This window comes from Micropterus dolomieu, unplaced genomic scaffold (assembly GCF_021292245.1).
Source record: "Micropterus dolomieu isolate WLL.071019.BEF.003 ecotype Adirondacks unplaced genomic scaffold, ASM2129224v1 contig_14202, whole genome shotgun sequence".
Classification (NCBI taxonomy): domain Eukaryota; kingdom Metazoa; phylum Chordata; class Actinopteri; order Centrarchiformes; family Centrarchidae; genus Micropterus; species Micropterus dolomieu.
In genome coordinates this window covers 47,058-64,960 of record NW_025743188.1, presented here as the reverse complement: position 1 = coordinate 64,960, position 17,903 = coordinate 47,058, and the positions used below count along the sequence as shown (strand labels likewise).

At 39.1% G+C, this 17,903-nt stretch overlaps 1 protein-coding gene across 1 annotated transcript; it reads right to left on the bottom strand.

The window, feature by feature from the left end:
* Window positions 1-360: 360 nt before the first annotated feature.
* znf512 (zinc finger protein 512) lies at window positions 361-17,354 on the bottom strand. The gene is made up of 16 exons (XM_046042887.1): window positions 17,118-17,354; window positions 14,386-14,518; window positions 14,202-14,257; window positions 13,924-13,982; window positions 11,507-12,081; window positions 10,724-10,813; window positions 9,951-10,055; window positions 9,501-9,625; window positions 9,110-9,196; window positions 8,721-8,819; window positions 8,446-8,613; window positions 6,791-6,988; window positions 6,393-6,494; window positions 5,357-5,419; window positions 4,934-5,032; window positions 361-4,756 (listed from the first exon to the last, which is right to left on the bottom strand). The coding sequence occupies exons 2-16, from the start codon at window positions 14,483-14,485 to the stop codon at window positions 4,043-4,045; spliced, it is 2,640 nt and encodes an 879-aa protein (XP_045898843.1). The 5' UTR covers window positions 14,486-14,518; window positions 17,118-17,354; the 3' UTR covers window positions 361-4,042.
* Window positions 17,355-17,903: the final 549 nt, after the last annotated feature.

Sequence of the window (17,903 nt, the reverse complement as noted above, 5' to 3'; positions counted from 1 at the left end):
ACCTGCTGTAACATGACTTGTATTTGTGAGGCTGGTTTAAAGGGATACAGGTGGCCAATGTTGAGAACTCTTTTACCACTATAATGGAGTGATGTAGGAGGGGCCAGTCATGAGGTGCAGGAATATGTGGGACTAGGCTCAAAGGTGTGCAGGAGCTCATCTAGAGCTCTTATGTCGAGCGAACAAGACAGGTCAAACAATAGGTTTGACCCCACTGGATGAACCTGTGAATGAGCAAAATGGAGAAAATAATGAGAAAATAGAAAACAACAAACTTGTATAAGGGACTAGATACGGTGCTTCTCTTTGTGACAGCTTACAGTTCCCACATCGCTGTTACCAAATAAACAGAGCCCAAAGTCACCATGAATTAAACTTTTAATTATCTGTGGTTATAACACTGCTGGTACTATGAAATAGCAGCACATAACTTCTAAAAAAAACAAACAAGTAATAACATATTAAATGTACAGATCACTGAAGGGTTGGCTGAGACAATAAGTATTTTCACTTTAATAGAAATGATGTCCCACAAAATGGAAAAAATAAGTGCTTTCTTTATGTGTTTACAAATGATACATTACTACTAACTGAACCTTTATTCAAAGCTGGCCTAGATTATATATACTGAATATTTTCTGTATGGATGGTGGTGGCTGGGGCACAAGAAATGAGAACAGAATTCATTATTTTCATCTCATTCTATTCTTATATCATTAACTGTATGGTTAATAACATTACATCCATTTCCAGCATCACATCTAGTACGGCCACTGGATGAAACATTTTCCAAAAGAAATAACTTTAATTAATTCAGGAGGTCAGTTCCAACTCAAAGATTTTACATGTTCACTAAGGACCCTGACATACAGGATCTGCAGTGGTTGATGGGAAAACCAATTAGTCAAAGATAACTTGGATTTGTGGCTTTCAAAACTCAAGTTACATAATGTATCTGTTTTTGGCACTAAAACACAAAAAAATATAAACAATTCATGTTTTTGAACAAAATTACATTGAAATATTCATAAACCTTTACAATGATAACGCAGGTTTGGAGGGGGTTAAAATATTTAGTCAGGGATAAAGTCTCTTAAAGCTGAGCAATGCTGTCCTTTGTGCCATCAAACTGTTCGAAGTGCATGCATGGTGATAAAGATTTGGTCACAAGCATGGGAAGTATTTCAACAGTAAAGGAACTTCAAGCCACTTCCTGAAAACGTTTACATTTTGAATAGAAGGCATTTTGAGACAATAAACAACATGAAAACAAAATTGTTACACAACATTAGTCAAAACATATGAGACATTCGTCTAATTCCTCTTTGCTTTGTTTCTTGTGAATTACAATAGGTACTGGTTTACTTGGTTATAGACCTATGCAACCACTGACCTAGGTGATGAATAATGATCACAAGAACTCTCTTGTTATAATTATTATTAAGAAGTACAGGATATTTAGCATGAACAACAATATCCACAGTGGCTGAACAAAGAAAAAAAATCTGCAGTCCCATTCAAACTTTATCGCAGCAAAGTCTTTTTAAACAATGCAACAACAGGTTAGCACCAAAGAGACAAAAGTAGAGTAACAGTAACATGGCTTGGACTCTTAAAAAAAAGAGTTTGCAAACTCAAGAGTCCATCCTAAATGAAAAGTAAAAATAAAATAAAAACTAGACTTGCAAGCAAGTGTACAGGGGTCCATGCACCCAAAGGAAATTATTTAAAATGAACCATGCTTTCTGAAATACTTCCCATGTACTAGGAGGGTTTTTATTTTTAAAACTTAAACAACACAGATTGTTCTTTCAAAAGGCATCTGATGGAGGGCCATGAAGGGTAAAGAACACTACAGTAAATATTTTTTCTTTGTCAGATTAACAGATTAAAGGGTACTCCTCTTTGAAAGTTTCAAATCAAGACAAAAGATGAATTAATGGTCGTCTTTTAGTGAACTGTGACATGCACAACAGATGGGAAACCAAAATACATTCATAAATGCATAAAAAGTAGTAAAAATTACACAAAAATGGTGTTATAACATCACAAACAAATGACTGACAACCATCCATAACCATACACCACAATAGTAGATACAAAATGCCGAGTACATAAACATTAGGCTACATGCTATCGGTTAAATATTCTGCTAGACAAAAACAGGTCTGTCTTTGAAGAACAGAAAAGAAAAGCACCCACCCTCCATGTTAAATGCTTTTGTATGTTAGCTTTTCTTCAACAGAGTTGGCTGTCACTCGTGTCTTGGCCATCAATATTAAACCCCTCAGATTATCTATTATTGTAACATAAGTGATAAGTCACCTGCAATCCATTAATTTCCTCACCAATATGTTGACGGTCACATTTACTGTTGTTTTTGATCGGCCATTTCTGTGCTTTCTTTGTTCGGGGAACTATGATCCTGCATGAAATGCCTAAAACTGATTAAAAAAAACAGGTCGACTTAGTAGCTTTACCAAGAGCTTTCAAACTTAAAGTATTCCTCAGCAGTTACAGACTGCTCAGTTGTCATCATACAACTGAGCTATGTCCATGAGAACTGATGAAATACCATATGCTGAAAAAGATGTCTTCATGAAAAGCATGTAAGCGGATCGAGTAAGTCTATTTTTTTTGTCCAACTACAATAAAAATGTATTACTGCATTTCTAAGACTACAGGAATACATCTGAAAAACTACATAGATTGGCTTCACACACCGCTGGAGTAACATTTTAACTGCATGTAATCAAATTAAGTATTTAGATTTCTTTGTTTTGTGTTTCTTGGAAACTGGGTGCTGAGAGCATTAAAAGAAGTACATCGTGCGGTAGGCCAGCTGGCTGTTTTCCAGTCTCCTGGTTTGTGTGTTAAGTATGGAGATGGCCCCAGGAGGTAAATACCTTAGCTTAGCATAAAGACAGGAAGAAGGGAAAAACAGCTAGCCTGGCTATTTTAAAAGCTCAAAAATACACCTACCAACATCTCTAAAGCTCACAAACTGTATCTTGTTTGTTTAATTCTACACATATAGAATGTAACAACAACAATTTATGGTTTTAAGGGGAGAGAAAAAACAGCCAGGTGCAGTGAGGCTGCCAAGCAAATGTGCTATACGTCAGGGATGCTATGCGCAGAAGTACTGGGTGGATGGATGACCTGTTCTGTACTTAACAAGAGTGGTATTGATCTGCTACCCTTGTAACTGCGCTGGGTCACTGCACACACGCAAACAGATCCTCTCATTTTACTACTGCCAGCAGACTTGGCTCTAGTATGGCAACTTGATGCCAGCCATGAACGAAGTTGCATTCGCTGTAATGTTCAAAAAAATTTGATCTAGTCAAAACTTCACTGATGGAAATATGGTACAGGAAGAGACACGGTGAGGGAAATCCAGGCCAGGGAGATTTTACCAGAAGACTGACACATCCGACATTATTTAGCCTCAGAAAAGGCCAATCAGTTGTAGCAAAAGAGATGGTAAGTATGAAATTCATATCATACTTAAGAGGCACAAAATCTTTTCAAAGAGAGAGAAAGAAAGAAAGAGAGAGAGAGAGAACACGACTAGACAAGTCTAACAAAATATTATACTGTAGCATCTTCTCTAAAGGTTACAGTAACTTCTTCCCTTCAAGGTAAACATGAAAAACAAGAAGGTTTATCAAACTTTTTAAAAGAATAAGACACATTTAAAGTTGGTGAAAAGAATCTGTTACAGATAAACACACAGATAAACAGTATACTACATTTCTGAAAGCTATACAATGACAACCATCTCAAGAAACAGCCTCTAAACCAGAAGTATACAGTCTCGTATCCACGCTGACACTGTCGTCGTCTAAATACTTTCACAACTTCCAAAAAATTACAGGTTGTAGCTCTGCCATAAGCTGCCTTCTCTCCTGTTTGTTTTCCTCTAATAAAACAGAGATGGACACTCGACGGTGTCTTTTTCTACCTCTGTTAAGTTGAGCTCTGATGCATGACAAGCATTAAGGAAAGTGTCATGTTTAGTAGCGTATTTAGGGTCTTTTTAAGTGCTCCTCTGTCGCTTTACAGCATCAGGGTGGGGTTCCATTATTCCCGGCCGTTTCAGATTCCACTGGTCAATCTGTCTTTGCCTGTCCTGCTGCTCCACCTCTGATTCGCTGGATGAGCTGCCAGTATTACTGCTGCTACTGCTGCTGCCGCCACCGCTACCGAAAGCAAAACAATCCTTCCGCTTCCCATCGGCCTTTCCCCTCTCCCCTCCTTTCTCCGCCTTCTCTCTCCTTTTCTCCTCCGTCATCCCGCTGTTGTCCTCTTCAGGTTTGTCAACATCAGCCATTTCCATCCCGATCGGGGCCTGCTCCGGTCCCGGCACAGCTTCTCTCCGGTCCATGTCCACCCACAGCGGTCCGGGAGGAGGCTCTAGAGGGGTGTACTGGAGCATCGGCTGCTGGAGCTGGGTGTCCACCTGTGGAGGGAGGTTCTGGTGCTCTGGGTGGAGGAACTGGGTTTGGTGCTGGAGGTGGTGCAGTGGTTGCAGAGGGTGCTGCAGGGGCTGGTGCTGGAGCTGATGCTGCTGTTGATGGTTGTGGTGGTGGTGGTGGTGGTGGTGGTGCTGATGCTGCTGATGATGCTGGAGGTGATTATGGTGGTACTGATCCACGGTCTGTTTCTCTACATCGTGGACAAACTCCTTGGGCTGGTTTTTCAGGAACTTCTCAAACTTCTTGGAGGCCTTTTTGTTTGTCACAAACCAGTCCTGTTGACAGAGGAGGAGTGAAAATACAAGACAGATTCAACACAAGTTAGTAGGCGAACTCTTCAAAGAGGTTTTGAGCGTTTAATTAAATGGCATCTGCATACAATAACGCAGACAGAGCAGCCATTCATTGTAATAAGAAAAAGGTGAAAAGATACTTGTGAACTATGTCAGTACCTGTGAATGGACAGAGTTGATGTGGTACTTCACTCCACTTTCAGAGTTAAACTCTTTATTGCAAATCAGACATCGGTATTTTCCAGCCTCAAAGTCACCCTGAAATTAGATCAAAGGAAACAAAAGATCCATGAAATTATCATCAGTTATTTTGCAACAATCAATGGTTATTTGTATGAAGGACCAGAATGTTATTTGATTTGATGAATTAAATTAAGTCTTTAAAATCATGTATTCAATCTTGTATCTATACCATAGTGAAAAAAAACTTTTACATTTACAAAAGGAATTCTCCGTGCTTTATTAGGGAAAACAGCAGGTAGCACGGTATTCTGCCCCTAATCCCAATAAGCACGATTTTTTTGTACGTTCAATAGACAATAGCATATTTTATTTCAGAGATGGAGAAAAAAGTTGACATACTCTTGTGCAGAGTCCCAGGTGAGCTTTCAGTCCAGACACACTGGTGTAGGTGCAGCCACAACCCTGAGGAAGACACAAATGAGGTCACATTATAGGTCCTGCACTTCAGAGAAAAAAATATGTATTTTATTAAAACACTTAATCAGATTCTGTGGTTTAAAAATGTCTAACAATAAAGGAAATACAAATTTTACCAATACCAAATTTAAAGTACCAAACCCACCCTGGTTGTTTGACCACTTATGAAAAGCAAAGTGCTCATTATGTGGGTGTAACACTTGACACCCACCTTTCTTTTGAAAATCAAGTGGCTCTAGTAGTGCAACGTTGCTTTCTTCAGCCGAGGGCCAAATTAAATCATGGAATTGTTGAGTTACAGGGATTCAACTTGTCTATGAATCATCACAACTGAAAAAGTCAGGTTAATAATCCATCACACTGACAGATTCGGCGGTTTAAAAATGGATTGACAAAAGGAAAACATCCAATCATAAAAGAAAAAGAAATTCTACAAAAACCATATATGAAGGACCAAACCTGAAATAAATTTATAAAGATGCATAAATTTATAAATAAATAGAGCAAATTTATCAATTCCACTTATTACAAGATTATATTCCTCACCTTAACTCATTTTATACCTTATTATACATTCAGTCTAGAGTAATGGAAATTTATCCTTTAGTGAGTTCAATCCAGACGTCTTTTAAGGGTTTTATTCTTTGCAAAGGGTCAGATAAACATACAGAGTGCAAACAGTCTGCAGAAGGTAAGACCAAGAGCCAGTGAAGAAACAGGTGACTTTATACTGTAAGTGTGTTACGCAGCTGTCTTATGAAGGCAGGGAGTAGAACCAACTATCCTGAGATGAAGGCATTTCCATCACACTAGTCACCCTGTTTCATCAAGGCTGCACACACAGCAGTGATCATAACCAGACAGGAAATAAATAAATGCATAAACAAATAAATAAAACTGTGCCAATTCTTACTTAAAGCATAACCCTAGCTATAACTATTAGTGCAGTGTTTCCTACCTGGTTGGGACACTGGACTTTCCTCTGCAGCTTCACCTCATTCTTCCACTTCCTCAGCACCTCTTGGCTGAAGGCAGGCAGGCCTGGCCGTGCGTATTTCAACTGAGAAGGCCAGCATGAACAAGAGGAGATCAATGAATGTGTGAAAGCCAACTTAGGAACACTTACATTTTCATTATATACTAGCATAAAGGGGAACTACTTCATGTGTCTCTTCTGCCTTCGAAACTGTATTAAATACGTTTACCAACTTCTTTCAGCTCCTCAATCAACCCACATTCGTACCAGTTTGTGAAAAAAAATAATAATTTTAAGAATAAATAATATACACACAAAAAAACCCCTCATATCATGCAAAGTGATAAATACATTTTCAGACAAACTGAATCTTCTCTTGCCTTTTTGTCATCTGGCACCAGGTCTGACTGAAACTTCCTCTTGGGCCAGTCTTTGGGCAGCTCATTGTTGGCAATCTCAGCCAGGTGGAAGTTTGCCACCTGGGCCGATGCTCGCTGCACCCTGCCGCTGGCCGTCCGCTCTGGGTTGGCCTCCCTCTGAGCCTTCTGGGCCTCGTCTTCCTCACTCTTCTGGGGCGTCTGGGTAACAGGAGGGGAAATATTTTAAGAGGGTGTTATCACACCCGCCAACTAAACTAAACTAGGCTGTGGTTAATTATCAACTTAACCAGCGGCAACAATGATATAGCAATCTTTTTTAATAGCAGGAGAATCCAGACCACAGGCGCGTCTCACTCTCTCCTGCAGTGCCGTCGCGCCAGGGTTTGCGTGTCAAATAAGACATCCAGAATTTTGTCAAATGAGAATGTAAAAGTTGAATGTGTCACAGGGCAGCCACAGTCCCTCAGACCTGCTTTTAACCTGATGTTGTGATCTCTGTCATCACACGCGACTGGTCGCACGCACACACACATCAACACAGCGTTCAGTCAGGGTGTGAGTGTGCGTGGCCGAGCAGTGTGGAGAAACAATGCACAGGAGAACAAGACAAAGAGAAAAGGCAGAGCTGGGAGGGAGAAAGGCAAGGGCCAAGTGCCGGTAAATGGGGTCAAATTACAGATAACTTCATGATTTAGGGACATGGTGTTACTACTAGCAGGGCTGCCCTCATATCACAGCCACCTTTCCAGAGTGAATTTTATTTTTTAACAAAAGTAGCCCTGTAGGAAAGCAGGAGATGAGTTTGTATGAGAATAATCTGGTAAATAAAGACCTGTATACTTGTTTCAGGTGGACATATCTCCAGTTACTCAGAGCTACCACAGCTTCATGATGATAAACATAAATCCAGTCAGACCTCTGAGGAAATGCAGATGCAAAACAAACAATCCAAAGTGCCAAAAAATGATAAAGGCCTATATAAAATTGTAATCCTGTTGCCTTAATTTATTCTTTGCTCTTTGTTTCTAATGTAGAAAATTGTTCTACTCTGTATTACAGGATTTACTGCTGTTCAAATAGTGTTTCTAATGACTTTATTTCAGTTTAGTTTTTATCTTTTCAATTAATCTTTTGACACCCATGCAGCACTTTTAGTATATACAATGAGAAGCTACTCTTTTATGTGTTTATCTTAATAGGGCAATAATAGTCTAAGTTCACCGTTTCACGTCACATTTCACTATTACATGTATTTAAAAACAAACTCGCTTTACACACAACCTTATGATAATATTTGTACATTTTAGCACGCCAATTTAAGCATGCCATTGTCAACTTTAATCATATAAAACATAATTTTCCGACAACAAAAATGTGGCTAGTGAAAATGCTGCGTGGCTAGTAACTCTGGAAAACCAAAAAAGTTAATGTCAAGCCCTGTGTGTTATACAGCTTCATACCATCAAGTTTAAAACTAGGTTTGGATGCAACAGATTTAAATATATTATGATTTAATCCAGTGCAACCCAGTCAACATAAATTCATTATGATGCCCTTGAATGTAAAACATGTTGACTTTATTTGTGTATTTAATGCGCTAACTAAAATTTTTTGGTCTGAATCATCTGAATTAGCACGTGGAATAAAACACTCACAGGAGCATGCTCTGATTTCAGGTGGTACTCCAGACCGGCCTTGGACTTGTATGTTTTCCCACAGTGAGAGCAATTCAGCAGCATCTTCTCCAGCTCAGACTCCTCCTTCCCACACTTCTTCATGTGGTACACGTAGCCCATGATGCTAGTGAAGGCGGCATTACAGCCCTAAAAAGAGAAAAAATAAAACTGTTTACCATGGGATCATCAGAGATCTTTTCATGTATTATTTTAAATAATCGCCTATCCTAAATGAGTAAGAATTTTCAGTTTACCTCTTTAGAGCATTTTAATTTGCCCAGTCTCTTCAGGATTTTACGCAGTTTGTCTTTGATTACTCGATCATCCAGGTCCTTGGCATCATCAGCTGAGGGCTAAAACCAGATGAAAAGAGGCAGCTTAAATCTGTGTCAACCTAACACTTAAACTCCACTTAGTGTGTTTTGATTGTCAGTGTCCACTTTTTGAAGACACTATTATACAAATGAATAAGATAAACGGCAAAGAAACACCTGTACTTCAGTGAAAGCTTTGTTTACCTGCACAATTCCTCACAATTACACAGCAAAAAAACTGCCGCAAACTGTGTGTCTGAGTTAGATCTAAATAGTTAAATGGATTAAAAATGGACGAAGGTAGGCACAACAGTGCTGAAATGTCTTACCAGATGGCTGTGGTCAGCCATGATGTGATACTTCATCCCCGTTGAAGACTTCAGCTGTTTCCCACAGTGTTGACAGGTAAAGGGTTGCTGCACAAAATGTAATAAAGTTAAGTCATACGTGCTGATTTGTACAGTGTAGTTTATAAACCAAGGACTTTAAATACCACAACACATGGAGGTAATATGATGGTAACATGATGGTTAGAAATTAATCTCTGTATAAGCTACTTGCCTTTCAGAGGTGTTTGTCCTCTCTAGATAACACCAGATTGTGTATCTGGTGATTACTATACTTTACTACTATACTGTATGAGTAAGAGCTTTGTCAGACAATATAGTATAAAGGCTTTTTAAATTAGACTAACTTAGTGTTCAAACACTGAGTGCTCACCAGTCTGCAGTTCTCCATGTGTTTCTTCAGGCCATCGACGGTCTTCCTGCTCACACTTTTACACTTAGGACAGGTGACTCTGCCTTTGGCCACAATCTGGAGTTGCCAACGCTCCTCTTGACTTCCTGGTGGATGTAAACAAATAAAGATTGTATTTTATTTTACAAAGTGGAAATGTTTAATACTGAGGTGCAGTCCATCTGCAGCCCTTTTGTTTTCTGACATGATGTCCTTATATTACCAATAAATATTTCTGAATCTGTTTTCTTCACTTTTCTATGCAGGATCGATTAGAGAAAACTAAAACCAGATTTATTCATTTTTTTTGTACCTGAGAGGAGTAATTTTAGTTGACAGTTGTGGGGATGGGTAACAGAAAGTGAACAGGTTTTCCTACTCAAACATAACATACAGTGGTTGGCAGCTGCTCCTCAGGTCAGCCTGTCTCACCTGGAGGGTAGGTAGGAGGCTCCTTCTTGGTGGAGGGGACGAGGGGTTTCTGCTCCTCGCTGGGTTGGGCAGTCGAGGCCTCCCCAACACTGGCTGCATCTGAACCTGAAATATTTACATTAGATGAAAATATTTACTAAGATTTAGATCATACCTATATTTTACTGCTTTTTCTGTTGCTGTTTTGTCATTTCATAAAATTCCCTATCTTCATGTAAGAAAAACCCTGAGCAATGTGTTTGGACTGGAATAGAAAAAACAACTGTTGCGTCTCTGGTAGCATCCAAACGATCAAACCCCTTCAAAGGGATTGTGCTCATTATACAGTACATCAAGAGATTACTACACTCCAATTATGTTCCTCCTGTACAAATAGTCATATGTTAGTCTTCACAGAATGCTACTAAAACATTACTGCTAAACTAACTGCTAATACTAAGTTAATTTCATCTCAACAGTACCAAATATGATTCATGTTTGCGGGTTCATAATATGATCAGTTAAATTGACAAAATAATGGTGCTATGACTGAAATATAATTAAAAAATGTCCTCTACAGACCACAATAATCTATAATATACATATGGCCTATCAGAAGCTCTATCCAAACATTTATGTGCCTTCTAATGCTTCTGCCAAACACAGAAACAAGTCAACCCACTTTGTATTTTTTCTTTTACCTTGCATCAATTTCAAAATAACATTTTTATTGTGGCAAGAAAAGAATCTGAAGACAGGACAACCTATTGAAATCAGAGGAGGTGGTAACTTACAAGAGTCTCTGCCCTCTGGTGGCTGTGGGAAGTTACTAACAGGTGGGCTGCGCTCCATCTCCACTCTCTGGACTTTCTTCATGTTCAAGTCTTCAAAGTAACAAGCGCAGAACAAAGTCAATTCAAAACCACAAAAACAAAAAATATCTTCACTCTACATTCTGTACAAACACAGTTTTCTCTTTTACAGTACACAAATGATTGCATGCAAGAACAACCCAAAACACTCACACATATATTAGGGAATTTAAATATTTAAATACTATTACATACTATTGATATACATACATAAGGTATCAGAACAGGCCACTTTGTAATATTTTAAAGTAGAGGAGCTGTTGCAGTCAGCCAATCAGGGTCCAGTTTTATGAGGACTTTTGTATTCATTTAATTTTATAATTCAGTGTTATCTTGCAAAATGTCATGTAAAATATAATTCCTTAATGTATTTTACAACAATATTGCAAAAAAAGGGGAGGCAGACCAAAAGCGGTGGCGGTGAGTTTACATACAAAGTCAATGCAAAGACGCGTAGAGCCGCTATTTCCTGACAGGCGACGCGAAGGTGACGCAAAGGCCTTTGCGTAAGTTGAAAATGTCCAACTCGGGCAAATTTTCGCGGGTTCTGATCGCCTTCTCGTGTTGTGTGTGAACACTTGCAGCAAATGTACTCACGCGAGGAAAGCGTCGTGAGGATTAAATTCGCGTTTGGTCGGAAAGCACCGTTACTCTATGTTGAAGCCACAATTGTCTACTGTCAGGATAATGTGTATGAGAACGTACCAGGTCTCCAGACATGGCCTCTGTCTCTGCTCGTGTTGCTCCAGCCTTGGTCTTGACCTCGGCCAGTTCCCCATGCCTGCTCTGGCCCTGAGGAGGCCCTGTCTCTGACTGAATCCCTGCCTGCGTTCCAGACCTGATCCTGGCCTCGGTCTCTGCCAGCTGCCCAGCCCTGCTCAGGACCTCTGTCTCTGCCCGTCATCCAGGCCTGGTCTGGACCGGTATGGGCCCTGTCCCTGCCTGGAATCCAAGTCTGGTCTTGACTAGAGTGTCCCGCACGGTCTCTGCCAGAGTTCCAGACCTGCTCCTGCGGCCGTTCTCTACCCGGCGCCCAGGCGTCGGGGCCTCTGTCCCTGCTGGAGTTCCAGCTCTGGTCCTGAGGCTGGGGCTGTTCCCTGCTGACCTCGGGGCCTTGAGGCCACACATCCTTCCCCACCAGTCTCGGAGGCAGCCTTGCAGTGGGTGGAGCCATGGACGCTGGATCTGCCCCATTCGCAAGGCCAACTGATGACATCACAGAGCAGCTGGTGGTTGGGTAATCTACTGTTCCTATGGAAACACTCTGCAGGTCCTCATACCTGATAAAAAACAACATCCTTTACTTTATTTCACAAATGAAAGTTATTTGACTGGATAACTTATGATTTAACAGTGAACTTTGTTGTGAACTATTGTTGCCCTTTCTAAATAACAGTCTTGAGTGGTCAGGGTTGTGGATGGGATGCAGTCCCAAAACTATTTATTGTGCAACTGATCTAGAGGTGGTGTCTTCAGAGAGACATGTTTATTACTAGCATTATTACTACCAGTTTGAAAACCACTTGGCGAATAATGTGTGCAGCAAATGTCTGTTTTAGGACATCAGAGGAACAAACATGATTCCACAAGCATCAGACAACGAATGACAGCTTGACTGGCTGAGTCAAAGCTTGGAGATGAATGGCTGACAACGTGGGTAGTGTATGATCATGGTCCAACTGAAGGATGCTGTTGTATTTTTAATTTCATTAAGCAGTGATCTATCTTGTTCAGGTGAACTGATTTCACTTAATGCCACAACAGGATCTACATGTGAAGGGGCTGAAAAAATTTTCAAAGAAGCCACCCATGGAGATAGTCTGTTCAATTTAACTGAAAATTAGTTTATTTATCTACACCCCGGTTGACTTTCCAACAAAAATAAATCAAAGTGGATCAACACATGATTTCAATTACTTCTTTGAAGGGCTGCAGTCGGAAAACTGTTTACTCTCCGCCATCTAACTTTTCAAAGGCCATATCGCACACCTACTTAAGGGCCACCCATGAGCGCCCTAGTGACGCAGAATCCAGGAGGAGTAGGACCATAAAACAAAGAAAACAAATTTCGTCTTATTCCATAAATCAAAATGGGAAAAACTAACTCAAAATATCCCATCTCAATTGATGCTCATATTAAATTATATTAAGTACAGAATAATTTACTGTCAGCCACTGGAACAAAATTTGGTTTGGCTTTGCCCAAACAGGTAACGTCATCTGTACCGTCATATGCATTATGTAGTACAGTGAAGTTTAACGAATAACAAAGGAAGGGTTGTATCATGCAATGAGCTCTGTGAGCTGAACTGGCAGCTTCACACTGACTGACTGACACTGAACATAGCTCAACTTTGACCACACGTTGTAACTATGTTAAAACAGTCCATGAAATGGTAATTTCCTAAAAGGAGCTCTGTGTGTTGCATTGTAATAAAAATGTACTACTCATTGTGCCTCTTTTACCTCTTTCTGTTTGTGTACCCTTGAAATCTTACAATTTAAGTCAAATTATTGACTTTTATTCATCATCACATGTTGTTTCTATGTTAACTTGTTGGATTAGATGTTGTCAATCCAAAAATGTATAATTTATGTTACATTTTAAGCTTCTCACACCTGAACCAAATCATACTAGCCACAGCATACACATTCTGTTTACATCCTCATGAACGTCGAATGAAGCAGGCAGCTGTGTAATAAATGCTGACATTTAATATTCAAGGGCAGACTGCGTATTTTTGGTTCCATTAACAGTATTGCGTTAGTTGTGTAGCTACACAACAGTTACATCTGCTACATGCCATGATATTGTAAGTCCACTTACAATATAGACTATAAGATGTAACCTGGTTTAATTTGGTGATATAACTTAAGATTGTTATAAAAAGTAGCTGACACAACCTGCTGCAGAGATACAAAAGGTGCTAAAAGGGTTGAAGATGTCACAGCTAGTGACTTCAGTTTCCAAGGTACCTGACATTTTGAAAAATATAATAACGCGCACTTTTGTGTTTATTAATGTCAAGAGATTCATTCATTATCGTGCTGAGTGAATATGCAGTGCCTGTTGTGCAATTTGTCATGCAGATCTACAATCTATAAAGCAACAGATCTCTTACCTTTTTCTACCATACGTTCTTTTCATCTTTAGAGCATCTTGGGCTTCAGACTCGTCATTCTAAAACATTTAAGTACAGAAATGTGAAGATGAGATCCAACAGCGTGCATAAAGTTAACAGATTCTGAGTATTAGCAGACGGAAATGGACAACCACATTCAGACACTTCTAATTAGCAGCATTTTCCCCTTTAACTTCTTGATAGTTTGCTTAAATACAACATCATCACAAAAACAACAGGATGCATGTTCTGTGCATACCGTACGAGTTCATTCTCACCTTGGGATATCCAGCTGGATTTAATTCACAGGTTCTTTCTGGCATTCGCTGAACAACTGTTGAAGAGGTGAAATTTAACTTGGTTCAAAATCAGAGGTGAAAGCACCTAATTTTCACAGCTAAAATGCCCACAAAGTCAGCTGTATCCTTCTCATAATGACTTAAATAAATAGTTTTTCTTTACCTGGACATGGCACTCCACTTTTAGGTTGTGACTGGACAGACTTTCTCTTTCTTGGCATATACAAAGGTGACATATCCCCTCCAATGTGTGCAGGGTCCATTCTAGGAGTGCCAACACCCTGTAGAAATCACCACTGAAAACAAAGAAGAGAGAACATCAAAAGATGTGTGGTGGAAAAACATGAAGGACACATTCTGGGTCGCATTTTTATCATTTCTTTTAATAATGCTTCCACTAGTTTACATAATTCATAATAATTTACATTTCTATGTTTGTGACAGGTGCGTGATAAAACTCATGATAGTGTTCTGATTCATCAAACAACACAACTTAAGTGGAGGCCGAGCAGAGGCAGATTTTACTACAAAGCCAGTCAGAGAAGAATATTTTCTATCAAGTGATACAAATAATCAACAAGTATTGATTACTTGTCTGTATTTCTTTAACTCAGTGTTAATAATTCTGAATTTCAGTCCACCATATAGACAACAGATAAAAGTTTTGTCTTGCCAGTAATTCTTTATTCTAAGATAAAATCTGGGCCTACTTGCAGTTATTAGTTTTTCATTACTTTATTTTTAGCTATTTATTTAGATATCTCCCCCAAACTACTGTATCTCATTTGCATACCTTAACTAATTTCATTTCTTGTTTTGTCATCAGCATACAAGCCAGTGGTGGACAGTAAGTACATTTACTCAAGTACTGTTCAAATTATTAGTATTAATATTTGAGTATTTTCTTTTCATGACACTTTCTACTTCCACTACATCTCAGAGGGAAATATTGTCCTTTTTACTTCATCACTTATCTGACAGCTTAAGTTGCTAGTTACTTTACAAAGTAAGATTGTTTACACACAAATGCTTGTTTTGACAGGCCAAAGCCTCAAAATGATGTTAAAAATATATTAAAATAAACAAAAGGAAAAGCAGCCAATCCTCATATTTGTGAAGGTGGAACCATGAAATGTTTTTACATACACAAAAAGACAAACAAACAAAATTGTGAACAATTAAATTTCTGTCAGTCAACAAATGTACTGTAATTGCATAAACTGTTGGGTAGTTAATAACAAAACATCAAAAATGTTTGTGTGTGTGTGTAAATATCTTATTTTGTTAAGTAACTACATTTGTGTTAAAAAGTGGTGGGGACATAGGGGCTCCAATCAGGGGTATGAAGAGACACTTAGCTCACGAGACATCACAATGTGCAAGATTAGGTTCATGAGAACGAGATGAAAATATCTTTAATCAGTGTTTTAAAGATATCCTCATTGCCGAGATATATGAGTGGGGGGTCTGAGGGGACCTCCCCCAGGAAATTTTGATCTTTAAATACTTCATTTCATCCATTCTGGTGAAAGTTTCTGCACCAATTTAAGGTGGAAATGTTTTCATTTATGTAAAAGGAAACACAAAATTCCGACATTACAAAATATATAAATATAAATATATAATATATATAAATATAATAAAATATAAGTCAGTGCAGCTATCAGGCATTCTGTGTTGCTTTCAGATCTGTTTCTCCTGCAGATCTTTTCTCATGTAATATCATCCCTGCTGAGGCAACACATATGCAGGCATGATTTAGTTGTCCCTCCTCTTGTGTCATGTTCACAGGGAGAGAACAGAAAACTTGGCCAAAAAGAAACTGTATCAAGAAGTTGTTAAAGTTACTGATTGGTGCATGCATGTTTTTTTATAATCAGTAGCTTGTTTGTTTTCAGCTCAAGTTACTTTTTTTGGACAATGCACATTTGTTTCTTCTATATTTTAATTGCATTGCATGTTTTCTTAATGGTTAAATAAACCTTTCTATAGGAATTTTCATTTGTTATTTAACTGCAACAAGTTATATTTCAGAACATTTTTTAAAACAAATTATGTTTTAAAAAAGTGGTGGGGACTTGTCCCCAGCGTCCCCAGTGTAAATGACACCTATGCTGTTATATATGAACTTAAGTAAAAAGGACAATTTCTCTCATCTGAGATCTAAAAAAAATGAAAATATTCAAGTAAAGTACAAATACCTCAAAGTACTTGAGTAAATGTACTTAGTTACTGTCCACCACTTGGCAAAAGACTGAAAAACAAGATTTCTCTGTAGCATCATGAAGGTCTTGGTAGAACATTTGGCTGCAACAAGGTTCTTTAAAGTACTAAGTAACAAAAATGAGTTCTGCTAACATGTAGCGTGCGCTTCACTGTTTCCCGCTGTCCCGTTATGTTTACAGTATGTGGTGTTGTATTTCCATCATGCTCGTGTGTGTGTGTTTGTTTCAGTGTGGATTTGCCCCCCTCGCATGTCACGTTGAAGGCCACTACTGTCTGCTGGTTTCACGGTCGAAAAAACCTGGGCAGAGCTTTTAAATGACGACATAAAACTATTAAAATACAGGTAAAGTGTGTGCTGTCTGTTTTTCTCTCGGTCCAGTAAACCACCCATAAAAACCAGCCATACCAAGACTGAGGCAAAGAGACCTGAAACCACCATCATTGTGAGTGTGTGTGTGTGTGTGTGTGGGTGTGTGTGTGTGGATAAAAAAAAAATAAAATTGTGCTTTTGACGACGACGTGCAAGAAAACACGAAAACTGCAGCAAAGGCAGAGCAAGTGTTGGCGAGCAAACAAGCCGTTTTTCCTCCTCTTGGCGGATGCACCGTTAACCTGTCCCATCTACCTTTCATTGTTTCTTAACGGAGGAAGAAATGCAAAAGAGCCTACCGTCCTACGGCTCACTCCCTCTGCAAAGGACGCTTAGCCTCCATGTCTTCGAGCCTGGCCTCCTCTGTCGCCTTTCCCCCGGCAGTGATACCGCCAGGAAGGCTAACATCGAGGAAGGCCCGATCCGGGTGTTAAAAACTCTGGGACAAAACCTTTACCTCTGACAGCGTCTAAATATGAACCAGTACACACACGTACACCGGCATAATTGACCACACTGTATCTGTATCGTCGTCAGCGGAACGCCCTCCTGCTGGAGAACAAATAAGACCCGCATCTGCCGCTGCCTTCACGTGCTGTCGGAAATACCGCAGTTCAGTCATTTATATACAGTGTGATTTGACCTAGTCCAGTGCAAACGTTTTGGGAAGTACAGTTGTTTAAAATAAACTTTTTCTAGATGATAAAATTATTCACTAATGCCTTTGCAACTTCAGGGAGTGGTGGAACAACACCAATCCCACCAATTAGAGATATGATACGATTTAGGTGATCATTTCAGTATTCACCTACTTCCTCTCCGATCAGGCATGGAGGTTATCAAGTCTGGAAATAGGTACATTCACAATATATAGAGAAAAAAAAAAAAACAGATTTTGAAGTAAAAAAGTAAATTTTTTGACCAAGACTATTTTTTGTTTAGCATCTATACTATTACACATAATATTGTTTGACCTATATTAAATTGAAATGTAGTTTCTTAGGCAACATGTGATGCATTTTTTCCTTTCTAATGTCAAACCACTATGCTAATACAGCTAGCTAAACATTGGCTTACAGGGGTGG

Excerpts from the sequence above, each read along its gene's own strand:
- znf512 (XM_046042887.1), bottom strand. The coding sequence starts at position 14,485 with ATGGACCCTGCACACATTGGAGGGGATATGTCACCTTTGTATATGCCA. Across the intron at positions 14,258-14,385 it reads AAGTGGAGTGCCATGTCCAG|TTGTTCAGCGAATGCCAGAA; the intron begins GTAAAGAAAAAC and ends CCTCTTCAACAG. Across the intron at positions 5,033-5,356 it reads ACCTGGGACTCTGCACAAGA|GGTGACTTTGAGGCTGGAAA; the intron begins GTATGTCAACTT and ends ATCTAATTTCAG.